The sequence below is a fragment of the Lathamus discolor genome, chromosome 2 (assembly GCF_037157495.1).
Source record: "Lathamus discolor isolate bLatDis1 chromosome 2, bLatDis1.hap1, whole genome shotgun sequence".
NCBI lineage: Eukaryota > Metazoa > Chordata > Aves > Psittaciformes > Psittacidae > Lathamus > Lathamus discolor.
This window is the reverse complement of record NC_088885.1, coordinates 120,660,728-120,683,371: the sequence shown is the minus strand read 5'-3', so window position 1 is coordinate 120,683,371 and position 22,644 is coordinate 120,660,728. Positions and strand designations below refer to the sequence as shown.

At 39.9% G+C, this 22,644-nt stretch overlaps 1 protein-coding gene across 1 annotated transcript; it reads left to right on the top strand.

The window, feature by feature from the left end:
- The first annotated feature begins 7,363 nt into the window (after positions 1–7,363).
- Positions 7,364–15,177, top strand: LOC136009382 (epidermal retinol dehydrogenase 2-like). The gene is made up of 7 exons (XM_065669372.1): positions 7,364–7,448; positions 8,130–8,486; positions 10,698–10,829; positions 12,394–12,493; positions 14,110–14,254; positions 14,463–14,585; positions 15,084–15,177. Exons 2-7 carry the CDS (start codon positions 8,157–8,159, stop codon positions 15,175–15,177), a joined length of 924 nt encoding a protein of 307 aa, XP_065525444.1. The 5' UTR covers positions 7,364–7,448; positions 8,130–8,156.
- Positions 15,178–22,644: the final 7,467 nt, after the last annotated feature.

Below are 22,644 nucleotides of genomic sequence, written 5' to 3'. Positions count from 1 at the left end.
TGGCCTTTTCAGTATTCAGTTGTGTTCCCTATCACTTTTCTAGTGAGTGCTTCAGGATGCCACCAGCCACAGGTAATGTCTTCTTCTCATTTTTTCTCCCCATAGCACCTGCCCACCACATCAGCCTCGCTCCTGGAACACATGACCTCAGTGGGTTTATCCACAAGGACTTTGGGCTGTGCACACTGAGCCTGCTCATGCATGGGATGCAGGCACCAGCAACAGGTTTGCTTCAAACATACACTCCAGAAAGAAATAAAATGACAATGCAGTTCAACATTTATTCTCTTCCCTAAAACTTACTTCCCCCTAATTTAGTCAGAAAGGTGCCCTTGCCAGCCTTCTAACTAAAACAAGCATTGTTGCATGTGATGATGCAAAAGGTTTACCAGTTGTTGTTACCCATCCTTCACAGTTAAAAAAAATCGTAATTTAATGAGGAATAAAACTCCCAAAGTTCTAAAGACCTAGTGTGTATCTAAAGACCTAGTGCATATCTTGCAGAATGGTTTGATTTACTACACCTTCTCATTTACATCAATTCATGTAGTAATAAAGTACGTGATACAAACATCTAGTTGGGATACATACATGCAACTCAAAACAGGAGTGAGGACAAGCAAAGTGGAGTCTCTTCCAAGATTGCAGAGGCAGGTGTCAATGTACATGGAAGGGGGATGTGACTTTGATTCTCTGAAAGAAATAACAAAGCTGAATAGTCCTCACTCCTTCCATTATAATTGAAAACCTCCCCTGACAGACACTTTCTAGCTTAATAATTATAATTCAAAATACGTGAAATTAGAATAAGATCTAATTTCTTCTGTTGACATGGAATTTCTTATCTTATGACTTTCAGTTATGCCATCACTCACTAAAGTCTTCTAACATTCTCAGTAATTAACATTTCAGATGAAATTAGCTCAAAATGTGCCAGTGAATCAAGCAAGGTTTCCTGAAGTCTACTTTACTAAATCACAAACCAAAACTAATGTTGAAGATAGCGTCTACTGGGCTGGGAGATGAAAAAGGGCACCTCATTCTTGGTTCAAGTTGTGGAAGGGTCCTCTAATTTTCCCCTTATAATACAATCCTAGAAGTGTCACTTCTCTAAAAGATTATTGAGACAGCTGTATTGCTTTATATAAACAGAAGGGAAGAAAGCCCAATGTCTAGACAGAAAATTAATTGCAGGAGTATTCTGAAAGAAGAAATGTCATCCTGAACCAAACCCCATATTCTACATTTCCTTTCCCTGGCTTTTTTAAATGGTAATCAATATTCCAGAGTATTGTCAAATATAGTATCATTGGTCTGAATAGTAAGTATAACAAAAACTGAATATGAACAATGAATGCTGGAAGGATCTAGACCAAAAAGATTAATTCCTCTGCATTAGGAACAAAAGGAAGAAAAAGGCTAGTTGAGGTTAGGCAAGGATGAGTTGAGCTTTTTAATAGGAACTAATTAGAGGAAGGAAGGGAAAAAAAGGATTTCCTGAACCAAATGCAGTTCACATATAGGAGCAGATCATGAGAGAGAGAGAGAAACTGATGAATACAATCATTTCTGAATACCAAACTGCATGCAGCTGGAGCTCTGCCTGAAAACCTAAGTATAAATCTTGGGATAATGAGGAAAGGTCATAGAGCCATTCCCACATCTCAGATTAACTTGGCATACTCTATAAACTGAAATATGCACAGCAGAACTTTGAATTTCTTGGGAGTTTCTTGGTAAATTACTATGTAGTACGATATACAATATATATAAATAACTACAAAATTATTACAATAATCAGTATGTAATTATTTTTAAATAATTATAATAATTCACTTTATAGTTGTTTATAACTGTATCATAAATACAAGTAACTACAACATTAATGTCGTTAGCTGTTTCAGGTAATGTTTCCCAAGATAGATTCTTTATAAGAACAGCAACATGTTCTAATTTAATATACTGAAATAAGTATTATTAAACTCTATTCAATACAGACCCTAAATATGCACTGGCTCATTTTAATTCTGAAGGGAACTTAATTAACAAGAAGCAAAGTTTTCAATGTATTGTGTATAAGGGCCTCTCTGTCATCAAGGATAGTTTTGGAGCCCTACAGATAAGGCAAAGTGACAAATTCATAGCACAACTCTACTGTTTATGTATACATCTCAGTGCCACAACCACCTTCTTCAGGCACTGCAGAGCTCAGCTGGGCTGAAACAGGAAGATTCCTTCCTATGCCAACAGGAGCATCCCAGAATTTGCAACTTAAAAGGCAAATGAATGGTTAAGGTCCCTGAGCCTAGGTTGCTTTGAGAATGAAGATATTCTAGCTTTGAAACCCACAGTGACATTCTGAGACAACCCTAAGGAGCATACTACATTTCTGGCCTTTTAAAGCACTGAAGAGGGATCGAAAAGTCACACGGGTAACAGAGTAACTTCCCTATCAGTGTCTTTAAACATTCATGCTTCTCTTCAGTTCTCATCAAGATGGATAATTCAAGCATCACCAAAGAGATCCCTCTGCATGACTAAGCTTTGCAGTCTGGTCTCTTTCTCCAAAAGCACCCACTTTGGCAGCGTTCAGACTTCATCTCTTCTACTCCCTTTGCAGTCTTACCACCTCCCATAGAAACCCCTTCATCAGCCTTCACTCACAGCCTTGGATGTAACTTCATCACCCACAACACTGAGGTTTGCTTTCTGACTCAAATCACAAAAGACACCTGTATACGTTTAATTGGGCAACGACTGAGACCTCCAGTTTCAAGTCCCAGCTGTGGAGATTACGTGTCTACTTTTAGATTTTCTGCTTTTAACATTTTGATCATAATCCTCTGCTGCCCACAGTATTAAAAATAGTCATACACATCAATGGGACTGCACTAATTACATTAAATTTGTCTGTATTTCATAATATCATAACTATATTCTAAGTGCAGACTATCACTCCACCCACCTGATAAGGGTAGGGAGCTATCAGGAACATAGCTGTAAGCAATGAACAGGGTAGCAAAGCCAGCTGTAAATCATTAATCTGAGCATTCAATTACTAATCCCATCAGCCTCATTTAAAGCATTTAAACTGACAGTTGCATATCCAATTAACTGTTGCTATAGAAAATGAAAATGCTTAGAGGTATTTGACAGACAAATCTTTACTGGCCCAGCAGGGATTTAGACTGAATTTGTTTAATTAGATTGTGACTTTACCTAAATTGAGCATTTACTGTAATCCTTGCTGAAACCATGGAACGAAATCTCTCAAGGTTAAACAGTCATCACAAAAGCACATTGCTCTGCTAAATGGTTTGTTAAAAGCACTGCACTGCTTCCTCAAGGAAAAGGCTGGCAGATCCTTGCACACAGGTTATGCGCAGTAAACCTTTCCATAGCTATCCATGTCTGTAAGTATACAGGGGCATACATGACCTTTCTCAGCACAGCCTTCTCCAGCCCAGCAAAAGACCCTACCAACCCTGTATTTCCCTACTAAATTTAAATGTATGCATTGACTCGCACTCCAACTGCAGACCTCTCAGCAGACCTCATTTCGATTCCAGTCCATATAAAATTACAGAACACTGAGTTATGAAAACTATTCCTACACTCCTATGAGAATCTGCGTCTTAACCCTTAGCCTTAATGCCTCTGGAAAATATTCTAAAGCACTTATTCAGGTAATGCTTTTTCTTTCCCTCTTGAGCAGAAGACAATGGCAGCAGTGGTATAAATAATAGGTGAATTTCTCTCCTAAAAGCACTTGAGGCAGGTAAGCCACATAAGCCTTCCTTACAACACATACACCAGCATTTTTCAATCATGACCTGCAGTGTAAATAGGTTTTATAGTGGGACTTTCACAGTTCTTCACACTTCCATCTTCATCTCTGCAAACAACTGGCTGATAAGGGTAGGAAATGGGGCTGAACTTTCAACTGCACCACATTTCGCCATCCAGAAAAATATTACATAGAAAATATCATTATTATTTTGTGAACACAGTGTAGCTGTCATGCTGTGACTGCTGGTGACACAGTTAATGTGACAAAGTCAGTCCCAAAAAGTGATTAACTCATTCTTTGCCCATCAGCCAGAAAAATAAAGAAGCTGGCAGCTTCCATCTGAACAGAAGCAGTGGAAACTAGTCAAAGCAAAGACCTTCCATGGGAGCTCATGCATGCTTAAACTTCACTTACCCGTCTGCAGATCAGCAGGCTCTGGATATGGGAGGTGTTTTACTCCCAGGTACCCATTATACTGAGTTCCTCTGTAGTAATGGAGACAAAAACTACTTAAACAGTTTTCTCAGGCTAGATGAAGAGGTTCAGAAGTAACACCTTCCCCTCTGAATTCCTCAGAGATCCCTTAGATTCAAGAAGTTTCACCATCACTGCATAAAATGAATCTGTTCACAGCGTAATGACTGTTCACAACGCATAGCGCCTGCAAATGCCTTTTAAACATACCAGTCTTCTCTGTCCCAGCACCAATCCTTGTGGGCCCTCAAAAAGCTAAAGTCACTGGTGACATCTGGCCAAAAGAGATGGCAGCATGCTGACACATCTAGTCGACCTTCTTTGTGTAAATGTGAACACCATCATCATTCAGCTTTCTCAATATCTTAGTGAAAAGAGCAATTAAATCACTAACTAAGCTTAACCTGAGGTAAAATGAACAGGTGTAGCACTAGGTAAAGAGAAATGCTTAGAGAAAATAATTTTCTGAATAATATTCCTCACTACTGAAGACAGCTGCCCCTCCAAATCCTGCACAGCTTTGAGATCTTCTGAAAGATCTCTGGTTCCCTTGCACTGTTAGGTCACTCCAGATGTTCTGGTCTCCTGGTTGCACTTCTTCCTGGCATTGTTCTTCTTTGGTGATTTTCAGACTATTTGATTTCTCAAGCTCATTAGACGCATTGAGTCATGCCTTGAGGAAGCTGCAGTATATAAAATATAGCAGTTTGTCTGCCTAAGTGCCCAGACACCCACCAGCATATCCCCTTTGCCTTCTGCCCTCTACTGTCACACTACTGTTGGAGTTCAGAGTTCCTGAATCCACTCCGGAGGCCCTGATGTCAGGAAGTGATCTCAGAAAAAGAGATCCTTCCTGAGCAGGAACACCATATTTCCTTCCCATTACCCATCACGATTAGGCTCCACAGTGGCGCAGTGACACTGGGTACTGTTTAGTCAGGCCCAAAGAGATCAGACAACCCACCTCTGTAGTCCTAAGCACCACTGTCAGTAATGTAAGAACCCATTTTTTCAGTATCCAAGAAAAAAAGCAAATTATTTAGGAGTACTTTCAAGTGCCATTATATACACATGCAGATAAACAACCCATCTGATTGAAATAGCCGAACAGCCCAATTGCTTATTATTCAAGCTGAAAAGGGCTGAAGACAGAAAAGAATATACGGTTCCATAGTCATAAATAATTTTAGTATTTTCAAATAATTGGGAAACAGGGAATATCATCTGACAGAAAGAACTGGTCAGAGTACAGAAGAAAAGACTTGCTATGTCTGACTAACTCACAGAAGGCAGCATTCTGCTCCCCATCTTGTTCTGGAGAATATGGACATTCCACCCTGGGCAGCAAAGCCAGACTACTTTGTTGGGTTTTTTTTCACCACCTTTTCCTGGCATCTAAATAGAATACGCACTGGTAAATTGTGCATGGAAGTACATCACTTCCATCCAGTTATTAGTCCTGACAGCATAGACTTTCCCTCCATATTTCTTGATGTAAATTGCATCAATTTATGTGAACTACCATTTTATTTCAGCTGAAATGAAGAATGTCCCATGATTCCCCATAAATTGAACTGTGTGGACCAGAGCACAACGTGACCTCATCCAAATTCTTTCCTTCTATGACTTGCTGATGAGCAAGAGAAGATATTTAGTATTGCTTATTCAAAATGCAAAGTACAGCAAATAAGTTGTGCCTTCTTCATTTGCCTTTCTAAGTATGTGGAGGATGTCACAGTGATCGAGACAAGCTGAGAACATAACAGGAAAAGCACAGTCTTACAGGCCTAAGTGGAATAATGGCTTTCTGTTCAATCTTGGAGAGAAAAATACAGTACAGTGGTGTGGAACTGCAGTTTTAAAGCTGGATAATGTATGTACGAAAACTGAGGAACCACAACTGTTGTTTTAAACATGAGAAACAATGACAATCAGGTGGTTTCACTGGGGAGACATTTATGATCAGCATCTCCATTTTTGTTCCCATTCCAGCAAGCAGGCAAGCTGGAGAACAGTGATTTATGGTATAAACTAAGTGTTTAACTTCGTAACTACAATCAAGTAGCAGCAGAGGAAGGGAAGAGCACTTGCTTTCCAAATCCACGGCCAGGTCCTTCCTCAAGCAGGATGCTACCATCCTGGCTTGGGCAGTTAGGGCACAGGAGGGAAGGTTTAACTTTTAAATTGGTCAATTTGTGCATTTGCCATATTTCATATATTTAACCGTTTTGTTACGATCAAAACTAATGCCAGCCATCTGAAAACTTGTTACTGGAAGCTCAAGAATAAAAATACCTCTCATAGATAGGTACATATAGTTGGTTTGGGGTTTTTTGTTTGTTTGTGGGGGTTTATTTTATTATTTGTTTTATATTTATCAAGTCCAGATGAGGTCCACAAAGTTGCTCAGAGGCTGGAGCACCTCTCCTGTGAAGGCAGGCTGAGAGACCTGGGTTTGTTCAGCCTGGAGAAGTCAAGTGTCTGGGGAGAACTTACAGCAGCTTCCAGCACCTAAAGGAGACCTACAGGAAAGCTGGAGAGGGGCTTTTTACAAGGGCCTGTAGTGACAGGACAAGGGGGAACGGCTTTAAACTGAAAGAGGGTAGAGTCAGATTAGATAATAGAAGAAATTCATCACTATGACAGTGGTGAGGCCCTGGCACAGGTTACCCAGAGAAGCTGTGGCTTCCCCACCCCGGGCTGTGCTCAAGGCCAGGTTGGACAGGGCTTTGAGCAACCTGGTCTAGCGGAAAGTGTTCCTGCCCATGGCAGGTAGTTGGAACCATTTGATCTCTAAGGTCCCTTCCAACCCAAACCAGCCCGTGGTTCTATGATTTTATACTGTTTTAAACAGCGCTGATTACTGATCATTTAACCGAGCAGCACCGCAGGTCCCTAACGAGGGAGCAAACGGCTCCTCCCGACAGCCGACTCCGGGAGGCCACTCAGGCTTGACGCCTCTCCCCTGCAGCCGAGGCCTCCTGCACACGCCCTGCGGCGAAGCGCCGCCTGCCCCAGCCCCAGCCCCAGCCCCAGCCCCAGCCCCTGCCCCGCTCCCCGCAGCTCCCCGGGCAGCCTCCACCCTCCCCGTAGCCAACCCCGGGCCGGGCCAGCCGCTGTGCCACTGCGGGCAGCCCGGTGCGGGACCTGCGGCCAGGCGGGGGGGCGGCGGCGGCCGTGCCAGGTAGGGCGGTGGGGAGGGGGCCGCGGGCGGGCGGCACTTCCCCGGGCCGGCGGGTTGGTGATGGGCGCTCTTCCTTAGCCCCGCCGTTCGCCCCTGAAGTGCTGTACCGGAAGTGGTGGGGTCTAAATGCGGGGGGAAAATCAAGGCTCGTAACCCACGGGACATGACTCGCTTTGTGGTTGGCAATTCGCTGTCAAACTGATACAGTTTGTGTGGCTTTGGCAGTACAGCTTTGGAACATACACACGGTGCGGATATCCTATTTGCCTTCTGAAACGGCAGATCATACTTTCTGCTAAGGAAGACACCCTCCTTCCTAAGGTGGATACCACGCCAGTTTTCAGTCCTTTTTCTGGTCAGTTTATACCATCTTGCTATGAAAACAGAGCACTTTAGAGCCATTGCCACAACATACCTGTATTGTGTGTTACTAAACCTGGAAAACAGAGATAGAAGCTGAGTGCTCTGGGACAAAGCCGCAGGGGTGTAGGGTCTAACAGGAGGTACTTGCTTTAATCCTACTGGCAGCTGTCGCAGAACCAGTCTTTAGTAATGTATTTTGTACTTGCACAAAAGAACAGCGTGAAAGAAGTTGCTGTTCCAAAGTCAGTCGTTCCTTAGTCAGTGTCTCACTGTTTTGGAGGGCCAGTAACATACTGTATTTCTGGGTTTCTATGACAGAAGAGCAGTGTTCGCGCCTGAGAAATCATGTTCAGCTTCAGAAGCCTCCTGAAGATACTGCGGTCCCTGAAATTACTGGTTTTTTTCTTTCTTGAGAACTTAATCTTTCTCCTATTTCCTCCACGCAAGAAGAGTTTTGCTGGGGAAATAGTGCTCATTACGGGCTCTGCAAATGGGGTTGGAAGACAGATGGCCTTAAATTTTGCTCCTTTAGGAGCAACTTTGGTTCTTTGGGACATTGATGATGAAGGTAACAAAGAAACATGCAGATTAGCTCAGAAAAATGGAGCTAAACGAGTGTTTGCCTACCACTGTGACTGCAGCAACAGGGAGGAGGTCTATGAACAGGCAGACAAGGTAAGATACAACTTCTTGCTTCTGATTTTGTGCTTCTTTTTAATAGTATATGTTATTGATATTTTTTAGAATCTTGGTATTTTTGTCTCTAGAATCTGTGCTATTCACTAAAGGTCAGCAATCACACAGGGCAATGACTCAGTTTTTTGACAAGTAGCTTCTAGATGGAACTTAAACTATGTTCACTATAAAGTGACTGTCTTTTAATTTGCTCTGTCTAGATGTATACATTTCCAGTCTTTCTTGTGAGATTAGCTTAAAGGTATAGGAAAAACATGCAGGAGAGGTTAGCTCCATGTATTAGCTTGTTTAGGCTTTAAATTTTCTTTAAGATACCAATTTTTTAAACCCCAAACAGTGGCAATATTAAGGGGTAGGTCCTTTTCTTTGTCCATTTGTTTAGAAAATTGTAGTTCTGTCAGGGTGATGTGGGGTGTCATGTCTTCAGAAATACCATTAGTACGTGGCTGGTCTCCAGTCAACTTGATGAGTCAGCTTCAGTTCCATTTTTGGTCAGTCCAGCTGGAAGGTAAGGTAGAGAGAGAACCCATTTTAAATGAGACTGTTCTGCTGTGCTGACATAATGCTTTTTAAACTATTATTTTCATTATCAGAGTCCAGAAATCGGACATTAAATTAACATTATTAATTTTTACTGGTCTTTAAACTACATACTGCCTGAAAACATTTCCCAGTATAACCTCACCTGTACTCCAGTTAGCTACTCTGCCCTTTTAGCCAAGGATAAATTCTTCTTATGTTAAATTCTCAGTGTATGTACTTCATACACATGATTGTCAGGTCACGTCTTCGACATTCTGTGTCCAAAGGCATACATCAGAGAAATTAGCTAAAATATTTCAGGAGACTTGAATCTGGATAGATTGTTTTGGGGTAGCCTTGAAATGTAACATTAATTTCCCATGAGTTGTCAGGGGCCTCTTTGTTTTGTGGTTGTTGCTTTTAACTTTAACCGGCACAGATTACTTTTTTTCTGAACATGGCTACGAAGGTTTGAAATAAATGTTTTTGCTCAAGAAATGTTCCCGATGAAAAGTAATTCTAAAGGGTAAGTTGGACTCAGGATCTAAGTTGTATGGAACCACAGTTCTCATGTTTGCAGTCAGCAAAGTGTTACTTTACCTGTTCTTTACAGGCACAGCCAACTAACGGTGCACAAAAAAAAATCTTCATTTGGGGCTATTGGTACTAGATGTTAAGAACCACAACTGGTATTACAGCATTACCTGGGCAAGGATATATTGTACCATAATAGTATTTCTGCAGAGATAGAATCATAGAATAGTTAGGGTTTGGAAAGGACCTCAAGATCATCTAGTTCCAACCCCCCTGCCATGGGCAGGGACACCTCACACTAAACCATCCCACACAAGGCTTCATCCAACCTGGCCTTGAACACTGCTGGCGATGGAGCACTCAGAGCCTCCCTGGGCAACCCATTCCAGTGCCTCACCACCCTAACAGGAAAGAATTTCCTCCTTATATCCAATCTAAAATGATGATGAGCAAGTTGAGTGTTCTGGCATGTTCTGACCCAACACACAGTGTTCAAGGATCCTGATCTTTGCCCATTACTTGGGCAGTACGGGAGACTGTGTAAGACTATGATTATGACTCCTGCAGTTTTGTGGTCAGTACTTCAAATGTGACACTTGATCTTTACTTGGAGTGATACTATAAATCAAACAGCAATTCTTTTATAATCCCCTTTGTACAAGGAAAAAAATCACTTTCTAATTTACCAAGATCAACTCTCTTTGAAAAAAAACAAATAACATTTTCAATTGGCATCAAATCCATGTTCCCATAAATGCTTTCTGCTTCTTGCAAAGACATGCTCCAAAATTATTAGTTTAGGTAAGTAGTTTCTCTGTTGGACTTCCCTGTCAGTGATGACTATTTTGAAATGATTTGGTTTTTCTTCATTTAACAGTCTCAAAATGTTTGTTTTGTGCACTCAAGTTACTCTCAATCTCCAAACACGTTAACTGAAGAGCTCCAGCCGGCAGAATTTGCTGTGCCCATATCAGCAAAGAGCTGGACCTTTGATCTGATGCAGTACAACATTTCTTACATACTTACATTTGCATTAGAGATAAAAGAATTCCAAATATCACTAAACATTTTGGTAAGTGAAACACAAGAAGCAAGGATACCTTCTAAAGCTTTCTGCTTATCTTTTTTGTTCAGGTTAGAAGAGAAGTTGGGGATGTCACTGTTCTAATCAATAATGGTGGTGTACTGCTTGGGAAGAAGTTCTGTGACATTCCAGATGCAGATTTTGAAAAGACCTTAAGAGTCAACTTCCTCTCTCATGTCTGGGTAATGTATTTTTTTTCCTCTCCTGTGTGACTGAAAGGTACAGGCAAGTGTTTTAGTGTGAACATCACCATGGTGGCACCTGCCTGGGGAACGCAGTTTGGAACAGGGATACAGGGATGGGAAGGACCTTGAATGGGAAGAGACACATATTTTTAATCATCTTGTAACCAGAGAGACACCAAATTGGCAGTCACCCCCCTGTGCCTCAGTGATGTTAACACAAACCTGCCTGGGCACTCTGGTAGATTAAAACTCTATGCCAGTGTGTTGTGAAACATGTTCTGTCTGTAAGAGCTGTGGCTGAAGTTAGTGCTGACATGGGAGCACACAACTTTCCTGCTCCTGGTGTTCACTGGCATCAGAAGGCTTGTTCTAATAGACTTGTAGCATCCGGGGAGGCACACCCATGGTTTAACTGTGGACTTGGCAATGTTAGGTTTACAGTTGAACTCGGTGATCTTCAAGGTCTTTTCCAACCTAGATGTTTCTACGCTGCATGTGTTGTTGTCAGTCTTCAGGTTGTATTTTCATTGTTAGTCACCATCTGCTTAATGTACACAGAAGACTAATCTGGGCAGTGTGTATTATCTTTGCTTTGTTTTCATAACTCTGAAGGACTTTGCTGTTATTTGGGGTCTCAGTAGATCCCTAGGAGGGTTTTTGTGAGGGAGTGTTACTCTTGCCCCCTCTTGCATTTGTTGTGTATATGCCTGAGTGAGCAGCCTGCATCAGGGGAAAATGTAGCATTTTTGCATTGCACTCCCTCCCTAAAGGGCATTTCTCAAAGGAAAATCACTGCAGATAGAAGCTCTCTAATCATTTCCCAGGCCACAGTGCATCGTTTATCCTAATACTCGAAGCAGAGAGACTGGGAGAGATGTTCCTCCTGACAGGTCTGAAGAGGTATAGGGCAGGAGGACAGTGACCGTGGGCCCTCCACCAAAAAACATTTACTAGGCACACATATTTAGAGTCAAATAGACATTGCAGGACATCTCAGCTATTGAAAAAGAATTCTTACTGCTCTTGTCTTCTGTCTTATCTTCCCCTTCATAAAACATTAGCGTCCTCCTTATATAGTTGCCATCACCCACAGCAGTGATCTAGGGTTCCGGTGTTGCCAGGTAGTTTGGTTTGTAGTAGGGCCTGCAGACCCCTGAACTCCTCTTGATGTGTTGGCTTCTAGCTCCCTCTTGTGTACCAAACCTTTGGTAATAGTCTCAAATAGACAAACCATGAGGAAACAGGAAGCAGAGCAAATACAAACTTTGCTGCTTTCAGTACTATGATTTTAATGCCAGCGGATCTTCAGATAGGGATCAGTCAGTCAAGGAAATGCTGTCTCATTTATAATTCTATAAATATTATATGTATGTTTATATTATACCTACCTTTATATCTATATGTATTTATATTCTATTTGATACATTCTGTAAATAAAGAGAAGGTCATTTTGGCTTCTTGTATATTGAAGCCCCAGAAAGCAAATCAGGTTGTAAAGCCTAATTTGTAATGCAACATTTTTTGCATGTCCAGTTCTAAAGGGGTTTTTTATGTCTCCTAGACTTGCAAGGCCTTTCTTCCAGCCATGATGACCTGTAACCGTGGACACCTGGTTAGCACAGCCAGTGCAGCAGGACTGTTGGGGGTCTATAGAATGTCAGGTTAGTATCATCAAGTGTTGCTATAAATTAGATGTACATACCAGTATCTTTTCTCGGACATCCCAACTGCTTAAGTAGTTTGTATTGACATACAGACACTCAGGAAGAGCCTGCAAATATGAATACTCATGCTGTATTGAAGAGGATGATGGTGGCATGTTGCCTGGGTGGTGCAGGGAGCTCACTGCAGGTGTTACTGTCTGACTGCAGCCTGCTTCCTCCATAGAGGAAGGACAATACTTGTTTGTGTATAGGAAATGGAACCTTGCATATAGGTTGTCTAGTACTTCCTCATGCCAGCTTTTCTGCAGATTCAGAAGACCTGAATTGTTCAGATTCCTGAGACATACATGGTTTATACCTGGAACTGTAGGTGGAAAACAGTTTTCAGTTCCAGAAGGATTTTAGGGAGAATTTTCATTAAAATTATTTTTTAAATCAACATTGGTTTAAGCTATTTAACAGCTCCATATTTTTAGCTGTTGCCCTCAGGAGAGCGGTCTGCTACAGTGCTGAGTATTTAATCAGCTGGGTCTGCTGCCCAGTGTATCCTCCAGCTTCTGTGCCATCCTGATCTCATGATCTCATTAGGTCACCTGCCTTATGAGAATGTGAACTTAAGTGTAATATGTATCTCACCGTGATTCACATTGTTACTGTAGTTTTTATTTGCCTGTTATCATTGGGTCAAACTCAGTTTTGAAAATAGGTAAATAGGTCATGTCCAGTTTTCATTATTTACTTGTAAGGCTTATGAGAGTGGGCCTGCCTATCCATGCATTATAACTTTTTACACCTTAGCTATGCATTTTCAAGTTGCATGAAATTACTCTCTTAGCAAAATTGGATTTTGTTGTGTCTACATTTGAAAAAGCTTTAGGAAACCACATGTACATTCCTGTGTTAAAATAAGGTTCTTAATGGTTGCAAAACAGTGGAATAATTTGGGTTGAAAGGAATCTCTGGAGGTCATTTGGTCTATATCTCCAAATAAAAGCAGACCTAACTTAGATCAGATTGCACAGGGCCTTGTGAGGGCAAATGTTGGTTATCTCCAAGGATGTACCATATGTTCATCAAACAATAAAAGTCAGACAAGATTCAGTCTTCCTGGGAAACAAAATGTCATTGTAGTTGCAGGGCAAATCAGAAGAAGTAATAGGTTGGAGCAACATTTATAAGGAGGGTATTTAGATTTTACCATCAGAATTAGTTCTTACTGAAATGTGACCCCTGATATTAAAGGGTGAAGATGCTATGAACTGAAACAATAGCTGCCTCCTATATGAGTATCTGGCAATAACATGTTGAATAAGCTCATCTTCTATATCTCTCTGTAGTGCACTGAAAAAAGTCCTCTGGAAAGGATTAATCTTACCTTTAGACAACTGTAGAACAGTCATGGGAAGAGCCATTAATATTCAGAGCATCACTAGGATGCATGACATTCATTAGCATCACCAAGATGCACAGCATCCTTAAAATACCAATTACAAGGTATATAACTAAGTAATATCGTGGCTTAAATAATATTAGAATACATTAAATCCTGCATATGACACTTACAGTTTTGCCTTTGACATATTTTGGATAACTCCTCTTTCTTCACATTTCAGATTACGCTGGAAGTAAGTATGCAGTCATTGGAATGATGGAAGCCTTAGCTTCTGAACTGTATCATGCAGGAAAACAGGGCATTAAAACCACAATCATTTGCACTTCTTTTATCAATACTGAATTAGCTGAAGATTTTCAAAGCCAGTAAGTAAAACTTAGGTTCATACTAAACAAAGAGTTTTCAATTTATTTTGGTGATAGCAGGAACAAAGAGACTGGGGACTCCTTTTCAAGGCTACTTATAGGGAAGGGGGAATAGTCTTAAAAGATTAATTAAGTTATTTCTGTGTTAGAATGCATTTCGAAAGCTAAGTTTTAGAATTTCATAATGCTTTCTTTCTTTTTTCAGCAGAAACCACCCTTTTCTTCCTGTTTATGATGCAGAGTATGTAGCCAGCAAGATCATAGATGCAATTCAAAAGGAAAAGTTTTATCTAATCATGCCTCTGAGTTTACGCTTTCTTGCTTTTAAAATGTAAGAATATGACTTGACTTCTAGCATTGCCTTCCTTCCCTTGCCATATGCTAGCATATATGCCAGGAAAGTTTAGACAAAACTGTCCTTTAGTTAGTATTCCTGCAGTCAATCCAGTTATATATATATCCAGTCAAGAAAATTATGAAGAAAGAGAGGGTTTAACTTTTAATAATCTAGGTGAATACCATTCCTCTGGCCACTTCTATCTGTAATATACATTTTAAGCTATATTTGGGTATAGAAATTTTGCTGGGATGGTGCACTGGGAGCAATGCCTATGCTAGAGCTGTCTACTTCGAGTAACTACTTCCACTGCTGGTTGGGCTTCCACAAAATGGCTTGATTTGTCATTCATTTCTCCCATTTATAAGATAGAAGCGCCAAATGTATTATTGCCAGACTTAGAAGGATTGAGCATGTAGAATAAATTTATCATTCCTTTATTAATACATTTTTCTAAAAAACATAAAGCTAACTTGTTGTTTGTCTCAACAGTCTCATTCCTAGAAAAATGGTACTGCTCATTCAGTCTTTCCTTAAGATTGCCAACAGCTTGGATAAAGCCTTCAGTTGGAAGAAAAAGGATTGAAACTAAAATACTCTGAAGACCTCAAGTGCCATCTAATGGAAAAAAATCAGTAAAAAATAATTTTTAATCACATTTATTCTTTGACAGAAAATGTGTTTCTTGTATGGTTTTGGGCATTGGTCAGCATCCAGTTTAATTCTTCGTAACTGTCTTTTAGTCACAAATATTTAGCTACAATCCACTCTCCCATTTCATGACCACACACTGCTTTTACCTGAACTCTCAATAAGGGTCAGTGAGACCAGGCAGGGATATTTGACTTCATTTCATACTCTGCATTCTTCGTTTCTGTGGAAAATCTCTAAGCACAGGAAGAACACACCACTCTTCATGCAGAAAGAAAAGAAGACAAAGCATTTAATGTATTTCCCTTTCAGGGTCAAAATAGCACTGCAGTTCACACAAAACCAACATGAAGAAGAGTGCTGTGTGTAGTTTGATGTTCTCTGGTTGGTCGCCTGTGTCCTGAAGAGGAGTGAACTGCATTGAGTGCTGATAGAGTGTGTGCAGTGCTGCCACTTACCATGCTCCTCATTAGTCACAGCACACTTTTCTAAACAAAGCTCTATGGGATATATGTGCCTCCATTTTAATCCACAGCTAAAGGCTGATGCAGGATCATTTATCAAAGGCTGTAGCTTAGAAAGAGCATTTATAAAACTAGCAGTGGCAAAAAATTGTGTGCTACTCGGGAAGGAAAGGTGATGAAGCTCCACAACCAGAGGGAACAGACAGGAAAAAATCCATTACAGAAATTACTTATGTGGTAATTAATTGCCTCTATAAATTTTGTAAAATAGTCCTGCATCAGAAGAGTCAGTCTGTAAACACAGGCTCTGCAGTGAGCATCTGCCAGCTGCATGTTGAACACTGGTGAAGACCCGAGGCACCTGACTCCCTCCTCTAACCTTGTTGGCTCCTATGCAGTTTTGAAGCACCCCACTGAGGCCAGGTAACTGAGTTCAAGATGTTGTGTCCCAGTTTGGGTCCCTAAGTCAGCAGCTGAATCTGGACCTGCAAGCTGGTCCACACAGTTCTTTTTAGTCTCAGTAACCTTAAATTAGCAAAATTACTTAGAAAATTATTTTCTTAAGAGCCTTATGAGGAATCTTTGGCAATTTTCTGAGTAACTTCTGGAAACCATTAAAATTTAAAATCACATAATTAGTGTGTAAAGTGACTTATCAACAACTTTGCAGGGACTCTTTTACTTTCAGACACTGAAACTTCAATCAGGTGGCCTGTTTGTTAGCGTGAAACACAGCTCTGCTGTAAACCATGGAAAAGGCATACAGACAAGAGGAATACCTCATGTATTCTTGGACAATTATGGCCTGGTTTATAGGCAAAATATCTTCTTACATTTGAAGCGAAGTCACACACGTGTCCTTCAGCTGTCTTTAAATGTAATTACAACCTAAAGGGCCTAAAGGAACGCCCCCCCCCCCCCCCCCCCCAAGGACAGGAGATCAAAGATCAGTTAAGCAAAAGTATGTGCTTGTTCTTAATTGATAAAAATCAATCTTCATGCAAATTTCCAGAAAATCCTAACATAAAACATTCATAATTTCCTTAATTTAAAAATAAATACATTTCAGACCAGTATAGGGAATCTACAAAGCATAGTTTATAAAACGCCACTGTAAGGAATTAGAGAACCTTGAACAGTCTTCTGTTGCCCACATTTGTCACCGTGTTTCTATTGTACTTAACTAACCCCATACTTACAAGCTCCCTTCCAGCTATAAATGTCCATAAGAGTGCATGCTCCAATTCAAAACCTGTTTTTTTTAAATCCCAGTGTTTTCAAAGTATGCATACACTCACTAAATTCTTTCATGTGCCCTGTAGTACTACAGGGGAAAATGCTGGCTGAGAGGAGAAAACTATCTGAAGTTTGGCTCTTTGGAAAGCAAGGTTTATTGATCTGTATTTTGAAAAACTACCTAGATGATCCATAATTGAAACCTGCTTTTCTTCTCTAAACTGAGACAGGAGCAAAGTCTAAGTTTACCATCAATATATACAGGGGATGAGAAAATTAAGAGTAACATAAAGGAAACAATGTTTGTTTTCTAAGCCATATTTCACCTACTCTGCAGTCACACTGCAGAGCCTTATTCTGTATTGCTGCAAGCTCAGCCCAGAGCACTCTTTGGATCCATATCTCCTGTCTAATCTGCTTGCCTGAAGAGGGAATTTGTAAAGCTTATACTTTCTAAGTCTCACAGTGATCTGCTAGAGCTTCTTAATCAGCCCTAGAAATCAATAACTCATTCTTTTAAAATACCAGGAAAATATTTCAACTTCTGTTTGCGCAGAATGGATCCTGTACCACAGTTCTAAAACTGTAAGACAAAAACTTCCTGTTAAAGTTCGGGAGGTGCAATTAGATGCTGTTCATGGTTTTTAATATAAAATTATCTTTTGTGTTTTGAAATATAATGTGCCATATAAGAAGTATTTCAGAGTTTCTGACAACTCCTGAGAATTGTGTGCTTTCCTTTTTTGAGGCTTTCAGCTTATTTGTGAATTCCTCCACACAAAACCAGTGTTGCAGGAGAAATTCTGTTACCACTGAAGCTGCAAATGGGACTGGAAGGCAGTCTTATTTTCGTTTTTTCTCCTGGTTCTGTTTGGCTATGCAGTGTCATAGCCAAAGCAGGATAACCATCTGAAGTACACAGCTTTAGTGAAGACAGCCACTGCATGGGGATAGAGATGTTACATATGTTCTCCTATTTTTTTTGGTTCATCTTTTACTTGAGAGAGAAATGTTTCCCAACCCAATCAGATTCATTTTATATTCCTGTAAGTCATCATTGCAGTTTCTCATATTCATACATGCATGAATTTATACCCATATTCATGCATATATGCATGTAACAACAGCATAGAGACACTGAGATGTAACTTGTAGCAGATCATAGTAACAACTGGATTTTCCCATAAATTCTGACAGCTTGTTTAATCACCTGAATTGTCATTATCCCATTAAACTATAAAACATTTCCAGAACAATCTCAGGCTTTCCAAAAACACAAGCACCCTCCATAAATGTCAGCCCAGAAAACGCGGTCGTTTAATGAGCTTGTTTGGATCCCAATTTTGAAGAGTGAAAACAATCTGAGAGAGTACATGATTAGTACAGTCAAAGGGAAGACCAGTGGAAACAGATGGGGAAAGACAGCCTTACACTGAAGACGTCTGTGTGCAAGGTTCAAGATGCCAGTGTTTGCAGAAAACCCAGCCAAAAGTATCAGGATATCAGGTAAGGACAGTCCATTTCCATCAGATGTTCCCAGCCTGCACAAAGGTTGCAGATGCATTTGCACACTAACCTCTGAGTAGCATACATAAGTAAGTATTGGAACACGTTACTCACTGTGAGGACGATCCCTATTAAATTTCACTTAGTGTTGAAGCATGTGCTACAGGCATGTTGCTTATTAGATACTAGGAGTTCTCAGTGTCATCTTCTCCTATTTATTGAGTGGTAATAGTGAAACTGGGAAATCTACTGCAATATCGCCTTGAGTAGGAGAAACAAATTATTTCAGTAGGACAGCTTTTATAAAAAGAGACTTCCAAGATGATACTCTGAGCTAATTTGAGGCTAGTTTTGTAAACTAACAGTGAAAAACGTGTTTTTAAGTCATGCAATATCTGAAGTCTTGTATCTCTGTCTTAGCCTCTGTGTGGAAAGATGTTTTATTCACAGTTCCCACAGGTAATGGGACAGTTGTGGAGAAACAAAATTGGAGATAGAAATCAGGAAATTCTCTGTTCTTCTGTCACTACCTTTGTCATTGACCAACAGGTTTAATCCCACTCTTCTAATATCCCTATTTGTACCCTGGGAACACAAAGAATTGTGAAAGTGACATAAAGTATGTATAATTTTTCACTGTTTTTCACTGTTACAAACTATGGACAAAGAGGCTTCATGCTCATGCAACTTTTCAAGCTAACTTGAAATAGAATCCTGATCTCTACTTTTACACCTAGAAAAAATGTTATTACTTTCTCTATTATCTCATGTTTTTCAATACATAATTACCTAATTTCATGAGGTAGAAAGGTCTGAATCAATACAAAGAGCTCAGCATTGATTAATATTATGGATTTTTCGAGTGCCTTTCTTCAGTCAATACAATGCCTCTGTTCGGTATTTCAGGATGCCACAGACTGGTAATAAAGACTGACTGGTTTAATTTAAAAAATAATTAATACAGATCTAATTGCCATTTACCTTTGCACAGAACTGTTGCTGAAGCTAAATAAATGACCAGGTGGCCATCCATTTCATTAACTAATGTCAGCTGACAGCACTGCCTGAGGCAGCAGTGATTTAAATAGTCACGAGGCATTGCTCAATGCTTTCATAAACTCCATGCTTCCCTGGTGTGCATTGATCAAATGTATTCTGTTGGTGGAAGTGGCATTCTAGCAGTTGCTCTGTCAATTCCTCCATTGCTGCTTTCTCACAAATGTTATTAACAAATTAACACATTAATATTTCTAATATGTGTTTTGGGTGCCATTTAAGTCACCAATCACCTGATTTCTTATTGCTGTCTGGTTTAGGTGAATCATACCCAGGAATGCTTTCTCTGTTGCACTGTCTAAGGTTGTCCAAGTGGCTTGTGTCTACAGGTGGGCACAATGTAGGTGTCTACTTTGGGTCAGCTTAATTCCCCAGGTAGTAGGGCAGCCCTCCTATCTAATGGAGAGAAGACTCAGAAATCTCAGACTGCATTTTTTTCACTGCACCACTGTAGCAGTACTTCACTTGAAGCTTTGCGTGCGCCCCACCAAGCCATGGGCTTCATGAGAGACAGAAAGATGTTGTAAGGATGGAAAATCCCACAAACCTTGAAAATTCATTATTGACAGTTAGTTACCTTTTCACTGTTAGCATTTTTAATTACATATTTATGGCCTTACAAATAAAATCTCTGACCTACAGGCAAATCATCAGTTCCATATGAAGAAATTACTCAGTAAATGTCTTACATTGTTAAATGATTTACTTTTTATCAAACTCAGCTCCTTCAAGAAGAAACATTTGTAAAGTAGCTGCAATGATGACCCCAGTTACAAGTAACATAGATGTTGATACATAAAAGACAAAGCATCCAGGAATAAAATTCAAATATTTTCCTTTACCTAACCCATCTTACCTGGTAATTAAGAACTATGCAAGTCTTGTGAAATACTTCGGTGTTCTAAGACCCTAAGAGCTCTGGGGCTTTTCAGATGCTGTCAGTTTTGCCCATGACTTAAATCTAGGCATCTCTGTATATTGCAATTCATTTTTTGTTTTAATTTTACCCTTCCTTTTGACTGCACAGTCAGACGAGTTGCACGTGCCTTGCTAAGTATCTAAAACAAATGTTATGAACATGGTTTTAAATCCCTATGTTTTTCATTTTAGCAGGAAAGGCCTAATAGAATTTTCAGCAGAATCATAACACACTCTAATGTGCTTCTTGAGTTTTAGACATTACACAATGTACACAAGATTCAACTGTCCTATAAAGAATGATACAAGGGATTTTAGTAGAGTATTGAAAGAGAGTGCATATATGATTAAAGCAAATCACTGTTGATGAAAGAGGGGGATAAATGTGAATTACATGGTTGTAGCTGCTAGGCTGTGTATCGGAAAAAGTTTTCCCAAACAACTTAAATTCCTTGAGATTTCCCTAGCTAAGTTGCACATACTAAACTTTAAGAAGTTAATGATTATTTTCTTGCCTTTTTTCCCCTTATAGTTAGATGAAATACAAATTTCATGCAGATACAAGCATATATATTCTCTTCTTATGCTTGCACACATAAAGATACTTTCTTTTCTGCAATAGAATGGGCTGAGTAAAATTGGGTCAAGTGTCAGGAGCCTATCTGACTGGGGTGATATGCTAGGAGGTTAAAGGAAATCAGGAATTAGATACTGCTTCAGAACAGGAAAGAGTCTGAAAGAAGCCAGGGAGTGTGATAGTCCTGAGAAAGGTCTTTGAAAGCTACTTAAAGCCTGACAACAAATAAGCTTACAGTAAGAAATCAGGCTAGACCTGATGTCTGCTCTGTTATCTGAAGTCTTTCCTTATCTATAGCTTACATTTCCCTGGAAGCTGAAGGAATAGCAGTGCCTTAACTGCTAAAGTGGTAAATCTAAGAGTCCCATATAAATTAAGAGAAAAGCCATGATTTTAACCATGCCTTTGAAATACAGATATGTTTACCACCTGATAAACTGGTGGTGTTTCTCATATAACTCTCTAATATATATAGTTTCATGACAGCTGATTGCTTCCTACGCAGACTTTACAGTGACTGTCGACTAATTATTTCCTTCAATCTGCATTTTTTAGAATCTCCTTTCCAAAGAAGGCACATACGTTTACATGAGAGTCAGAAGCCACTGCAATAGCTAAAGTAAGAATCAGGAAAATATATGTAATTTATATAAGAAGCAAGTTTGTTATATATCAGCAGAAGCAAGAGACCGAATTCTTATATATGGGAAAACCTCCAGAATTAAGGAAGCGTGCTACACTTCTCACAGTGTGAATCTTAGGTGACTTCAGCCATACATAACAGCAACTGATGCGTTGCTGGGTTAAATTCTTGTCACACGCACTTTGTAAATGAAAGGGTTGTTTCCATCTTGGAGATAGCACCATATCTAATGATGTTAATTGATTAGTCTTAGTGGTTTGTACTCCACCAAATGCAAAATACCTTTAAAATAGCCCCTTTCTTATTATTGCAACACAGATGCATTAAGATGCTTATTAACATAACCTGTTAAAATATCTAAAAGGAAAGTGCAGGAGATTAATATTAGGAGAATTTGATAACACTACACTTACAGCACTGTGTTTCTTTTTACTTGTCATCTTTTGGGGAAATACAAGAAAGAAGCATCCAGCATTAACTAGCATCGCATGCAAACCAGAGGGGTGGTACCTATTTAGCTCTTTAGTGCACGAGCCCTCTTTTTGTTCTGGCATTTTTTTACATTTCAACGAAATATTTTTTGCCTCTGGTTTGTTTGCTTTCTTATTAGAGAATTACCCTCCGTGTTTTTCATGTGCAACTTACAAACTATTTCTGAGACTCTTCAACCCCTGGGAATCTTCTCTAAGGCTTTTGTATCATCTGTTTCCTCCAGACAGAAAAAGCGCTGCTGAAGAAGCAGAACTTCAGATGGGATTGAAAGGCAGTTTGCCTTCAACTGTGATACAGATGGAAATACCCTAGTGCCCTGCGTCACTGCAAAGAATGAAAAGAGGGATTTAGGTTAGCTGGAGAAAAGGCGACTTAAGGGATGTTTCCCTACCAGCATGGCTGCAGGAGTAGGAAGGAGGGCCACACAGGTAGGGTAGGATTTCTTGCTTATGTGTTGTTATTCCTTAGAAGAGTAAGTCTTCCAAGTTATGTGTCATTAAAAATTGTGAC

What these genes read in the sequence shown, in the direction of transcription:
- LOC136009382 (XM_065669372.1), top strand. Translation starts at nt 8,157, where the DNA reads ATGTTCAGCTTCAGAAGCCTCCTGAAGATACTGCGGTCCCTGAAATTA. An exon ending in TCTATGAACAGGCAGACAAG is followed by an intron (nt 8,487 to 10,697) that starts GTAAGATACAAC and finishes TTTTTTGTTCAG; the next exon opens with GTTAGAAGAGAAGTTGGGGA. An exon ending in CGCTTTCTTGCTTTTAAAAT is followed by an intron (nt 14,586 to 15,083) that starts GTAAGAATATGA and finishes TTGTCTCAACAG; the next exon opens with TCTCATTCCTAGAAAAATGG.